Consider the following 14,320-nt stretch of genomic DNA (forward strand, 5'->3'; position numbering starts at 1 on the left):
TGTTGTTTGGTTGGTTTTTTTACTTTTCTAATTACAGTTACTTATTGCTTTCATTGTAAAATACCCAATTTAAAATATTGCTCAATTTGAAGTAATCTCCCAATGAAAAACATTACAGGCTAATGTCTAATTCCTTTTGTCATGATTTCAGCATATTTATTTGCACACGAAGCTTGTGAAAGAGGGATCAACACCTTTCCAGAAAGCAAGGTGTCTGAGATGGGCCTAGAAAAAGTGGTGAGGGTAACCTGAGGATGCCCTTGTGATTGACACAGACCACCCTGTTTATCTACAGAAAAACTGATAGGGAACTTTATCTGATGTTTACTCTGATTCATCTCTTCTATTCACTAATGGGTTCAATCTCCAGAGCTTTCAATGCTTCCTTCAAGAGATGTGAACATGATAAAAATTACTTTAAAAAAATCAATAAACACTTAAGTGTTTGGCAACTCTCAGACTTTTTACTGCATCATTTACTCAACAGTTTAATGCTTAATAGAAGAAACTTGCCTATTAAATATTCATGTGCAGATTTACCAGATGTAACACACCACAGTTTGATTCCGTTTTTCTAGCTCTTTTCATTCATGACAAAATTAATTGTTTCAGAGCATGGAAACTCCATTTGCTGGAGACTAATACCTGACTTACTCTTTTGAGGTCAGTGTCAGGATTTATTTGTGAGAATCTACCAGTATTCCAGTTTGGGGCAGTAAAGTTTTCATTATTCAAAATTTTAAGCCTTTTTGGCTTTAAAAAAGGACATGCCAGCTGACACAGCTGTGTCCAGCTTAGGTTATTTGCTGCCTCCCTCACCCTGAGAGGCTGTTTGTTGTGCTGGGGATTTACTCGATGTGGGAGATGAAGAATGCTGGCCTCTTCAGCTGAGGTTCTCCTCTCGTTTTTAGATTGTTTAACTATATTTTAAATGCATGTACTGGATATCCATGCCCGGGATCGGGCAACCGAGGGGGCTCGGGCGCCAGACACAGCTGGTTCCTGCTGGTTCCTGCCGGTTCCCGCCGGTTCCCGCCGCCCCACAGGGCACAGCTGAGCCCCTCGGGCAGGCTCAGGCGCCTCAGGGGAAGCAGGTGAAGAAAGGGCAAAACCTGCACAGACTGAGGTAAAAAGCATGAGAAACAGCTCTGGGAGCCCTGCGAAAGGGCCGTTCAGAGCAGGGAAAGCTTAATTTTGTTTTTTTCACCTGAGATCAGCGTCTGGGCGTTCATCAAAAGGTGCGTCTGAGAAATACGACATTGAGTGTAGCTCAAATGGAGGAAAAAAACCCAACAAACTAAGAGAATAACAGGCAAAATTTTCACAAGAAAAATAAGAACACTTCAGTTATAGACTTTGGGGTTTGCACATCACAAAATAATGAACTGAGAATTTATTTTTTCTCTCTAAAATTGGGTGTGAAATACGAGAACAAAATTTAAGCAAAGTGATAACCAAAACAATGTTCAGCTGCTGTAACTAAAATCCTGCACAATCTTAAATTGTAATGTCAGTTCTCAACCATATTAAAGTTATTAGCTGAATATGACAAAAAATATTATTTCTGTCTTAAAGCTTCACCAGGCTGGTCTCACACATAGACTGTGTTGAGAAATTAGTAACTTGTTCAAATTATGTACGGGTTGTAGGTGGCAGCACCAGGCTGGAAGCAGTATTCTTGCAGGCAAATCACAAGGTAGCTTTTTTGTCTCCTCACTTAGTTTGAGCTTAATTGTAAAATGAAGGAGCATTAAATGGGTCTGTTTTTGTATACTAATTGTTGAGTGCATAGAATTAACATAGAGGACCCTGGTTTTTGAAAGGTTTTACACAGTGATAATGAATTTTGAGAAAGGTGGCTAAATCTTAGAAGAAATGGGGTCTGGATAGCTGATGAGGGTAGCAAACAGCTTAATTTCCTGCACAGAATGATATTTTTTGCGCATTTTCCATGTATAAAGATATCTGGACTCTTTTGATTAAAAAAAGCCAGAAGAAATAGATCAGTGAAGGGGAATTTCTGTTACAATCACGCTGACTTCTAGGAATGCATTTTGTTTTAGCAAAATGGCTGTGTATGCAGCAGCAGAGCTTCTGTGAGTGTCTGGAAGACTGTGAGGCTCTTACACTGAAGCACCTAATATCTGTTTGTTTTAACAGAACAGATAGATCCTCCTAATCAAAACTAAATTTCTTACAAGATGCTGAGCATTAACTTGCCAAATGAACCTGTGTCACTGGGCTAGGTTCTCATCCTGCTGCTGACGTGGCGTACTAACTTACCGCACAAGAGAGCCCACTGGGACAAGTCAAGAAGTAAATTAATCACTGGGTGTAGAGCAAGAAGGCTTGGGACTTAAAGAGCTGTGAACTGCCTCGTCTTGAAGAAGGGAGCTTCAGTTTCTTCCTACAGTAAATTTGACTGTATGACAGCTGATTCCTAGTGAAGAGTTTGCAGTATGATCAAACATACCTTTTGGGATACAGCACCTCAGATGTAACTGGAGCACAGCTTCCAAGTGTGGTGTGTTTTCAGCAGCGAGGATAATTTCTTAATTAACTGTGTGATACAATGCAGGGTGAAGGTCGTGAAGGTAGTGGTTGAGCAGCAGCACTATGTTGCCATCAAGTGGTAAACACACCAATATCTATATAGTCAGAGTAATCATAGTTCACTGTCACCTACTGAATGAATCAAAATAATCTATTAAGATAAACTGTCTGCTTTCCATTTCTTTGTTATCCCTATTTCCTTACTGGTGATTGATCAAGTGAGATTGTCTCTTGTTCACTTACTGTTTGAATAAAAGATCTGAATAATCAAATTTTCGAACAATGCACTTATGGTATGTCTTTTGAAAGAATTTGAATTATACTGTTTCCCTCAGACAAAGCTTTAGCAAAAACAACATGAAAAATGTATTATCTCTTTATCAGGACGTCAGCCCTTCAACTTCATTGATGTTGTCATCCAGTAACACTGCTGTCATCACACAGACGATTACCAGAACACTTCCTGTAAAGCAGCAAAAGCACTTTGTCAATGTTAAGGCCCAGCACATGCAAAATAGCAACAAAAAATCCAAAAGTAGAAAAGATTTGGAGATCCAACTGCTGCGAGTGGAGTGCGAAGAACTCAGAAGTCAGCTTGGGTGCCTGAGGGTACGTAAAAATCTAGTTTTGTTCTTAATGTCTAAGTGTGCTGGTCAACAGTTATATTGAAAATAGTTTATTCATAGAGGTGTTAAAACCAAGTAGAAAAAAAAGTGTTTTTCCCAGGTTTTGTCTAAACAGATAGCTTATTAGTATTAAATATTTTGCAAATTATCATGTCTAGAAGAGATTTTTGCTCTGAATTCACAATACTTCTGTTTTAGCGACAAGTTAAGACTTTTGCTAAGGATATGATCTTGTACTTTGCATTACTTAGTGGCATTCCTATACTTTCAGTTATAGCATCAGATTCTTCTCAGTATTGTCTTCTACAAGTTTTGTGCTCTACCAGCAGCATCTCTGAGCCCTTTGTTACCTCTTCCATTTTCCAAAGGCATGGATTTGCCCATGTTGTTTTCCACCTCAACCTAACCTGGCTTGATTACAGCCAGAGGAAGTTTACTAAGCATGAATTATTTAGGGTACTCAAAGTGTAGCATGTGTTGCTGATGCTATGAAGAGTCACTTGCTTTTTACATGGCAGCGGATATTAAGCACGAGAAGTTGCATGCATAAATATAGATAAATTGCTATAGCAGATGTTCTAGTTTAGTTATAAATTTGGCTATGACATATATGCTACTGTCACCATGTATTTGAGAAAACAGAAATTGAAACTTTCCTGTCATGCAGGAAGGGCTGATGGGGCAGAAGCCAGGTGACACAGAACAGTTACTGAAACAATCCCAGAGAGAGTTGTTGTGGCTTCAGAGACAGCTGTCCTTTATCTCCAGAGGAGGCCCTGTGTGTGTCTTGGCAGCTAGCAAGGTGAGCTCTTTTATTATTCTTTCAATCCACCTCAGTGTCCAAAGTGGAGTTTTGGCTTTTTTTTTATTTAAATACTAAGGGTACTAAGAAGAAAATTCATCTTTTAGGATGTATGTTAAATAATTGCTTCAGGTACTACAGAAAGAACATGAAATTCATTATGGCTGGTGAAAGGTTCCATAGTTAAAAGGACATTTCATAGAGCCCTAACATGTACAGAAAAATATCTATCTCTTTTTCTAAAGAAAACTGTTTATCAGAATGTAGGATTGTTGTACTGGGATTGTTATTCTGGGGGGATTTCTTGGTCTGGCACACAGAACTGTAACTCCCTCTCTCAGCAGCACTGTTACATATGCACTCTGAGTTACCAGCAGCCCATCATCAGTGTTACTGCACCCAGCCCTAACAGGCAAAAATTGCTATCAAAGTATATACTTGATGCTGATATTTGGCCATATCAGCTCCCAAATTAATAATCAACTGTTTATGTTAACAATGTCTTAACATCTTACAGTTCCAATCAAATGTGAGTTCTCCTCTGCAATGGCATAACAGGTTGATTATGCCGAGTTTTGATTACTCAAATTTCTAAATGTTTCCTTGAGATTAAAAAAATGTTTTAAAATCCTCATAGCAGTGAATCTGTGCTTATAGTTCAAAAATTAGTTGCTATTTTATTTTCAGAGTGACAAAGTATTACTATAATTCTCCATATTTTTAAAACAAGATTTCCAGAAAGTATTATCATTTACATATTTTATACTTAAACATACCCCCACATCCATTTACAAGTATACATGTTTTAAATAATTTCACAGTGATCTGACTTATTTTCAAGTATCAAGTTGGCTTAGCAAAGTACCTTTTTTGTTTGTACAAATGCACATGAAGCAACAGATATGTTCATCTAGTCTCCAGCCTAGACAAGGTAGATTTCTAACATGTCACCTGGAATCTTCTTGTATCTCTGTGTGTCATATGCTGCGGATCTGTATTTATTGCTGAAGCATAGCATGGTAACACACAGTCATAGTCAGAAGGAACGTTTGGATTTGAAGGCTGCATGTAGTTCAACTGAGGAAAAAAAAAATATCTTGCCAAGCTCAGATTTAACAATAAATAAATATAAAAATAATTTTAAAATGCCAAAAACTGGTTATAAAAGTAAAAGTGCACTTGTCTTGTGATCAAAGTCATAATCTAGTCTGGGAAGGAACATATGATCTGAGTAAAAACAGCTTTTCTCTCAGAAGATACCAGAGTTGTTCCCACTACAGTCTTGAGTAATCTCAGGCAAGGTCATTTGGGGCTGAGATATACACAAATGAGTGGATGTTTATACCAGATTTTTAGATGCTGGACTTTGTGTTTAGAAAACCAGTTTCAAATATATCACGGACTGGAAATCCAGGTAAGACAAACTGTAAGAAAAAGGTCATCTGACAAGCCCTTCTTCCATGGCTCTTAATACCTCCTAGTGAAGCATCTGGTGCAAACACTTATTGGAGGTGATGCTTGTCTGCATGCATTTCAACTTTATGAAGAAGTATTGGACTTTGGGGGAAATCTGGCTGCTTTTACTAATGCCAGACTTTCCAGAAAATCATCACTCTCTTCCTCACTATGCCTATAAGTAAAACACAGGGGTGGGGGGAGACTGATATTTTAAAAGGATCTGTAAATTAATATTGCCTCTTTCAGTTGCATGAACACTTGATTTTTGAGATAAAGGGGAGATTATTAAATTGAGAGATGTGTTCAGATACTTTAACAGAATTCAATACAATAGTGCCTTGAGAGTGCAATATTTCCTTCCACTGTATAATATTGAAAGGAAAATAGAGAAGTTGTACCTCAACATCTGTATGTTTTCTTGATAATTTAAGCTCAGTCAGCCTTGAGAATTCAGTTATGTTACAATGAATGGACTCTCAAAGTGGTCAGATTCTGAGTCAGATAATTTCTGCTGGGGGATAGGAGAGTTTAAAGCTAGGTTTCTATAAAATTATTTAAGATCTTTCCTGTATCCCCTTACTGTGTCTCCCTCTGTTTGCTGGGTAGATAGATGGTCATTGCACACTTAGAAGTTTTGTGTGAATATATTGTATAGAGTTTTCTTGAGAAGAGGAAAGACAGAATGGTTAGGATGCTCCAGGTAATCTGTCTTAATACCCTTCTGCATTTTAGTTTCTAAGCCTTCCATTGGGCAGGCTTGGAAGTGAAAAAAAAAAAAAAATTGCAGCTCACAGTTACAGTTCATTGGTTCGTGCCAGTAGGCCACAGATGACCTACTGAGAAGATCCTGTGATAGCATTACTTGGAGGTAAAATAAAATCTCCCAACACCCGGCTTTCCCCCGCCCCCCTCAGTGAAACACACCCTTGCTGCGATCCCACTTGCCGCTCGTCAGCTCCTGTCCGTGCTGCCTACCGCTGCGTCGGGGTTAATACTATGTGAAAGAGAAACTGGCAAATAGGGAAAGCCATCTTTGTGTGCGTATGTGTGTGCGAGCACTGCTGTTTCATAGGCTCTGGCAGCTGCTGCATGGCCGATGATGCTTGCTCTCTCTTTTTCATCCTGCCTCCCTGCAGACAACTAATGAATCATTTCTAGCCTGAATGCTGGCAGTGCAAACACACCAATGCTGCTGCTGCTGCCGACTCTGCCGCCTTTCTCTCCAAGGCTGTAATTTGACACAGCAGACTGCAGCTCTCTCTCGGCAATGATCTTGCTGCACATCGGAAGCACTTGATTTGAAGGTATGCTGAGATTTCACCCTTTCTAAAAATAGCTATTTCTGTTAAATGCTTTACAGGACAAATGAGGGTGGGAGGGCTGAAGATTTGTAGGTGTGTGTGTGGGAGAGAATCCTCTTTTTAGTTAGCAGTAATGAAGCAGTAACTCTTATCAGAGACAGACAAACTTTATTATTCTGCTGCAATTTGATAATGCCCTTCACTGGATCTTTTCTTCTAGGTGCTGCCTAGAACAGTAAAATGTGTTAGTATCGTGCAGGAGCACTAGGTAAAGGGATTAAAGTCTTGCTAGATTATTCCATCCCCTCTCCTATTGATGTTTAATCTGATGTAATTTTCCAGTCCCTTTTAAGGTTCCAGTAAAATAAATAAGATATTGACAGGTTTGATGGTGCCATGTTTCTTTTCTGTATTAGTGTCTGTGGGGAAAGTTAGTAATCATACTGGCTAGCAGCTCACCCCCACACCCTCCAAGCATGGTGCATGTTCAGTGTCTGTTTGCTTTGCAGATGTATATTATGTCATGGCAAAGTCATCAGTGTGACTGTTCTTCCATATAAATATTGTTAATTAAATTATGTGTGTTATTTGTCTGGCATGCTAAATTAGACCAATTCCAAGCAAAGATCTCATCCTTTTTTGGTAGAAGGAAGAGATCTTCTGCAGCTATATAAATATGACTATATATATATGTATAAAAATGGACAGACTATACATAGCAGTATTTATGGGACGTATGTTATATATATATATATGAGCACGTAGAACAAAGTATTAACGTTTTATTATAGCATATGCACATAAATACCAATTAGTTAGTTACCATGTACCAGTGTGCTCTTCTCAGTATTATACGGGATACTGCAGGGTTTTTATTAACCTCTTTACAAAATCAGCTACTGCCTATAGCACAGAGCAGAGAAGGTGTGCCTTTCAAAGAGTGATGTGATGGTTGACATTATAGTTGTATATGGTCTTAGTGTAATTTGAACTGAGGAAAATGTAAGTGCATATAGAGGCTTTGTTTTTCTTTTTAAGCTACTGCTCTCTGTTATTTTGGTGGTAAAACACTGGGCTTTTTTTTTTTTTTTTGTCCAGTGAAGGTTGTAATGCAGAGTTTATATATAAAATAACTCAGCAAAATAACTTATTAATGTGTTGTCGCTGCATCTAGTAAATACAGAGTCTGTTCCATAAGTGATTTGATATAGTTTGGACAAATACCTGAAGTCAGAGCCATTGATCTTAGCATTAAGAATTGCATCAAGTATGCTGAGCCAGGAAGAATACTGTGAATGCCACCATCAACATACAAATAAGGGCTATTACTTAGCAAGATAGAAGAGCTGCCTTAGGAAAATAGCATGGCATGTTAAAAGATAGACCAAGCTGTACAGTGGAAATTAAAGCATCTCCATAAATTTAATACAATAAAAAATAGCAGTATACATTAACTGATACCAAAGTTACTGTAGTCGCTTCATATTTCAGCTTTTTTGATCAGGAGCTGTTACATTTTAATTAGAGGAGGGCTTTCAAATCTAATCAACTGACAAATGATGAAGGCAATTCAGAACAAATATTACAGATGTCAGCCAGGATTCACCACTGTAGACATTCTTTGGAATACATATACATCTAGTACTTTAAAGGAGGATCTTGCTCTTTTTTAAGTGACTTTTTCTTAAAGAGCTCTTATGGTTCTGAACAGTGGCTTTGTGCATACTACTTTCTTTTTTATAGGAAGACCTCTAAATGAAACTAGTGAAGTGGTCATGCTGCCTACAGCCTAGAGAGCAACCCTGATTTTTCGTAGATATCTATCTGAATGGGTTCCAGCTTGCTAACCTACAGAAGGACTGTGTACTAGAGGCAGAGAACAGAGGTCCAGTGTTATCACATGCAACTTAATATATCTGGGTGTATCTAGAGCACCTTTATGGGAAATCTAATGTGTTGAATTTTCTAGAATTACAACAGAGTTACAGCTTTACAATGGCATATAGTTTTTAAGGGTAGGAAAAGTGAGATGTAACAAGATATGTGACAGTGCAGTGCCACAAATTTCTGCATGAAAAAGATCTGAATAGCTGATACATGCTAATTTAGTGAACTGACAATTACAAGCTCAAAAATCTTAAGCATCTCTATATGCAGCCAATCTTGTACTACAAGCTAGGTATGTACTTCTGCATACATATAAAGTATTTTTCTGTCAGCTCATTCTATTTACATATGTGTTAGATGTGCATACTCATTGTAGTTTAGAAAAGAATATGATACTGACCGTGAAATAAATGTATGAACACAACAGTGTTTGTTCTGTTAGTAGCTCGTCAGAAAAGCCCAAACCTTTCTGGATTGCCAGGAGTAGAAATAAGATATTTGCAATCACTGGATACTTAGTATCCTCTAGTACTGGAGGTTTTCCTTCATGTGTGTCAAATGCCACACCACACATAAAAATTAAATATCCAAAATAATGGTGACTTTTTTCTGTAATAAAAACCAGTTGCTCATGCATCACTGTCATGTCCTTTCAATATTTATGTTGAAAGAAGTGTGGTTTGAGAATCAAGACTGGTTTTCATTTACTGGAAATTGTTATAGGCCCTCATGGCTACTACAAGGTACTTCAGAGTAGCTGACTGTTGATGTTCTAAGCTGACTGTCCACTACAGATGAGAATTGTCATGAAGCATTGTTGACAGTAGCATTTGCTCATTGCTGTTAGAGTTGAAAAATATATATGAATATCATTATTAAAAATAGAATTGAAATGTAGCCACAGTGCTGGAAAAATCTCGCTTCTTCAAAACAATGTGTGATGAAACCAGTTTATTTTCACCAGTGAAAAAGGGGGCTTTTGTCAGGCTTATTTGCACAGGCTTTTGGGATATGGCAGTGATAACATTACCCTAAGAGAACAGTTAATGATCTTGGAGCAGCTGGTTGACACTGAAGTTTGAATGTGGTAACTGAGGGTTTCTTTGCTAACTGTAACCGTCCTGTTAAATAACATCTTGGAATCATGTTCCTTTTGTAAGGTATGATTGTAAAGCCACCTGTGGTTGGTGTTTTGGTGAGGAAACTGGAGTGGTTTATAAGCTTGTGGCTCAACACTTCAGTTTGTGTTTGTGACATGGCACTTGATAAGGAAAATCAGTGTGACTTCAGCTCTGCCACAGATGCTGTGAATGGCTCTGAGCGAAGCAGTTGGCATCTCTTGGGCTCTGTTCTCTTTCAGTAAATGCAAATAATAATTAAGCCTTTCCACTACATTCTACTGATTTTATCTGCTTAGAAGATGAGAATTTAGACCAGAGACTATTTTCTCCATCAGGATGCTAAATCCCAATGGAGGCTTCTAGATGCTACTTTAAACTATATGACAGTCTGCATCATGTGTTGTTGATCTATTAAAAAAAAATATTTCCAAGCTCAGAAGAACCTGAATTGATTCCAAGCTTTTTTGGAATAAAATTTGATTTTCTAAACTTTCTATTGTGCTCACAGGTATGTTTGTTTGGAGCGACAGTTTTGCTTGATACTTGCAGTGGTTTGATAGAAACATTTACAGTGCAAAAGTCAGGACAGAGGATATTACCATGAAGAATCAAGAGGAAGGCATTGCAAATATAATAGCATGGCACAGTCTCTCTTCCCTCTTCTCATTTAATGTCAATTAGAAACCATCTTCCATTTTTTCTTTAAAGTTCATCCTGTAGCAAGCTCTTCAGTGTAATACTTTCCTTAAGGCCTGATCTAAGCACAGTCAGCATGTGAACCCCTTTCCTTCCATCTTCACTGGGACTAGACTGATTTGTTGGGGTTTTTTTTTGCTGAGGAGCATAAATAATTTTAATAGACAGCTTCAATTAAGTACACTGGATGTGAGGGGGAAAAAAAATTACAGTCAAACCCCCTTGCCAATTTTGGAAGGAAAAAAAGCCCTTTTTGAGGCAGCTTAACTTGTTTTGAGTTGTTTTACAAGATTCGTAAATAGAGACTAAATTCCTCCAGTCAGGAATATATTCTGTGACTGCACTGTTTCAGCTCCTGCTGAATATTTCTCTGCCTCCTTTTTATACAGTTGAAAAATGTAATTTGTTACTTCTGTATACAATATCATTGTGCCTTTTCACTGACATGGATAGTGCATCTTTAATAGCACCTTTTTCTAACTGCTTAAAATATTCTCTGATATTAATCAGCAGGGACTTTTAGGGATCAGTGCCAGTTTACACTAGGAAGGATAGCTCAGCACAGTATCTCTGGAAGTGTGCTAATGGGCTAAACTCTTACTAAAGACAGATAGAGGTGATGGTGCTTAGAATTCAGCTGGATGAAGCTCACAATTGTCACTAAAACAAGCAATATGTGGTTGAATCTGTCCCCTGTTTACTGCATTTTCCCCCTTCTGTGACAGTCACAGTTGTGCCTATTTGTTAAATCCTCATTTCTCTTCTCCCCATTTCCCTGCCCCCAATTCAGCATACAGTTTGGAACATTAGGAATATTCTCTGTCAATTCCAGGAGCGCATTTCTTCCTTTTTCTCTTGTTTACTGCTTGCTAATTAAATTTTGTAGGTGGCAGTTTGAAATCTTAGTGGGCCGTGTCACATGACTGCTAATGCTCTGCAGATCTCTATTACATAACCTTTAAGTAGTTTGGGAAAATGTGCTTGTGTCATACTGGGCCTGACATAAGGCTCTGGCTGAAGCCAACAGCCTGATCAGATTTTTTTTATGTACAATGACTGTAGAAATCTTGTGGACGGTTTGTTCTGGCACAAGATTTGTGCCCTCAGTTGTCAGGCCAATTGTCTTATTTCCCTGAAATGCTTTGCAGTCTGCACTCGCTGGCTTTCCTGCAGGATAGAAGAGGGGAGGGGTTAGATTTAAACACACTGACATGCCAAGTAACCAAATGCATCTTAAATTCAGGGTGCTAGGATCCCTTCTGTTTTCCTGATGGGTTTGTTCATTTTAGTTTTGAAGTGACCAGAGTACAGAACAAACATAGAAAACCTCTCAGTCTGTCCCCCCACTCCTTCACCTCCTATGGATCTTAATTGGGTTCTGGTGCATTATGCAAAATGAAAACATAAATCAATAGAGAAGTTTAAAAAAATGCTATGATCAATGATCAATTTTTAATGCACGGTAATTCATTAGGTTGTTGTTTTTGCAAAAGGAGCACTTTTATAATTGACAGCACTGTATCCACTCCAAAAATTATAGCTCCTCTTGCTTTTTCTGAACCAGCCTCATCTTTTGGTCCTACTTCACAGACAGTTTCACATTTTTGTTGCCTAAAACATATTAATAGGCTACCTAATGCAGCTTAACCATTCCATTGTTGATGGACCAGCTCTGTGCCCTGAAGAAAGTAAGTGTCATTTTGGTTTCCTGGCCAGAATATGGGCCTCAGAGGCTGGGTCTTGTTTTTAGCTCTGACCTTTGACATGCTATGTGTTCTCAAATCACAGATCTTTCTGCCTCAGTTTCTTCATCTGCTGGGAGGGCTCACTGGCAATGAGCTGCCGTAGCCTTGCAACAGAAGTTCCAGTTAGATACTGGGAGCAACTAGATGAAAATTTGGGTGTTTGTTGTTTGGATTTTTTGTTGTTGTTTTTTGTTTTTTTTTAATGAAGTCAGATTTTCAAGTTTACTATTTCTTACTGAAATCTGTGCTTATGTGAACCTACACCTTGTTCTAGAGTAGCCCTTAGTTTGTAATGGCAATTTTCAGTAAAATCTCTTTACAAAGTGCTTAAGAATGATGTTTGATACAATTTTGCCCATTTTGCAGATGAGAAATTTTCCATGTGTTTCAGGTTTATTTGCCCAAGGTCTTTCAGCACATCAATGGATATTGTTTACAGAGTCCTGTCCAACATGTCCATTGTATTGCTTCCCATAAATAAATGTTGTATAAGGAGGGGGAAGTAATGATCTTCTAAAAAAAGAGTTTATTTTGTTTTCCTTTAAATTAACTAGCTGTTTACCAATGTGCTACTCATAGGAAAGTTTATGAGTGTATTAATTATTTTAAAAATTACTACTACCATAAATCATGGTGGCTATAGTAATTTTGTCTGTTCTCCTAGTGGCAGCCTGCCTGTGTACTGGGTATACTGAAACTACAGATGTTTTCATTGCTAGTAGGGTTATCTGTTGCTCAACAGTCTTAAATCATCTATAGAAATGTATGCACGATACATTTCCTGAGGTTCAGTAGCTTTGGCTTATTTTAAGTGGGTACAGTTAATGCTGCTGTGTTATCATGGTTATTTGCTGCTGGAAGAATTAGGATGAGAACAAATAAGCAACTCTAAAGCACTTTTGTGTTTGTGTGATAGGGCAGATGGGTACAGCTAATGCTTTTGTGTTTAAAGGGAACCTGTCATTAAGTCAGTTGTTTCTGTTCCTAATGTGCATAGATGAGCTCTGCAGGATCTGGACCTCTTCCAGTCAATGTGCTTTACAGTCATAGAGTGAGAAGAGGGGTGTCACCCTGACAAGCTCTGTCCTTCATTTTTTCAGGATGCAACCAGTGGCTGACCTGAACAAATGAGTGTATGAAACATGAAGACTTACAATAGAAGATGATCTTTTCTTGCATTGTCAGCAATAAGCCAATGTCTCTCTTAGCTGAACTGTCTGTGCTCTGTCTTGCAAGTGATATTAGGGAGCAGCAGCTGGGGTGGTCTTTCCTTGAGGATTCCTACCAGGAAGGAAATACAGGGAAAGACAAGAGTAACATCCTGTATAAACAGTTGATAAAGGAGAGAGGTTTTGGAAGGAGGAGTAGATGCTTCATGTTTTACCAAACTGTCAGAGCTCTGATGGCTCAAATGGACTTAAGCTTATTTCCTACAATGGTGGTAGGTCTCACCTTTTTTTAACTTTCCTAAAGGTGAAGTATCTCATGCAACCAGCATAAAGCAACCCTGCTCAGTGACTCCTTTGTAGATATTGATCCCAGCTGTCAGATGCAGATTAGAGTTTTGACAGCTTTGATATTGATAGGTACTAATTACCATAAACCATAAATGTGCTTAGCTTGCAACCTTTCTAGCTTTCATTTTGGAAAATTTCTATTTAAGTAGATGCTGTTAAAAGGAAATTAAGTGTAAAGAGCTCAAAGCTACTGGTATTTCTATGATCTAATGATAGAAGTTTTGCCAATACATATATTTTTTCTTGATATATAGATTATGGTAATTGTCTTAACATAAGACAGAGCCATTTAGAAAACAGAACATGAAAAGCTGTCTGTGATGGTAAGAGCTAAAATAATTGAACAGTGAATGAGGTCATTCTACTGCTGACACCAATGGTGTAACACACTTGTGTCTACAGCACTCAGGTGATTTTATTGATTCTTTGTGAAAAAAACTGCTCTGAGTAGTAAGTATCACTGGAAACATGTTTGTGTACTGCACACTTTTCAGTCACTTTCCGATGTGTTGTCTTTCCCCCTTTCTCCCCATATTCTGGTTTGTGTAACTAAGATTTAGTCTGTTAGGTAAAAAGTTACCAGCATATTTAGACAAATAATGTTCTTGATTTTT

General features: G+C 38.1%; 1 protein-coding gene across 6 annotated transcripts in view; it reads left to right on the forward strand.

The window, feature by feature from the left end:
• The window catches only part of RIMBP2 (RIMS binding protein 2), a 134,715-nt gene that overhangs the window by 11,694 nt on the left and 108,701 nt on the right, over positions 1-14,320 (forward strand). For 4 of the 6 annotated variants that reach the window (XM_051633808.1, XM_051633810.1, XM_051633811.1 and 1 more), the window contains exons 4-5: positions 2,938-3,162; positions 3,847-3,981. In XM_051633808.1, the coding sequence (XP_051489768.1) occupies positions 2,938-3,162; positions 3,847-3,981 (360 nt within the window). Of the gene's footprint in view, positions 1-2,937; positions 3,163-3,846; positions 3,982-6,710; positions 6,744-14,320 lie in introns of those variants that run through there. The other 2 variants (XM_051633814.1, XM_051633815.1) reach the window with 2 other exon arrangements.

This window comes from Apus apus, chromosome 16 (assembly GCF_020740795.1).
Source record: "Apus apus isolate bApuApu2 chromosome 16, bApuApu2.pri.cur, whole genome shotgun sequence".
NCBI classification, from domain to species: domain Eukaryota; kingdom Metazoa; phylum Chordata; class Aves; order Apodiformes; family Apodidae; genus Apus; species Apus apus.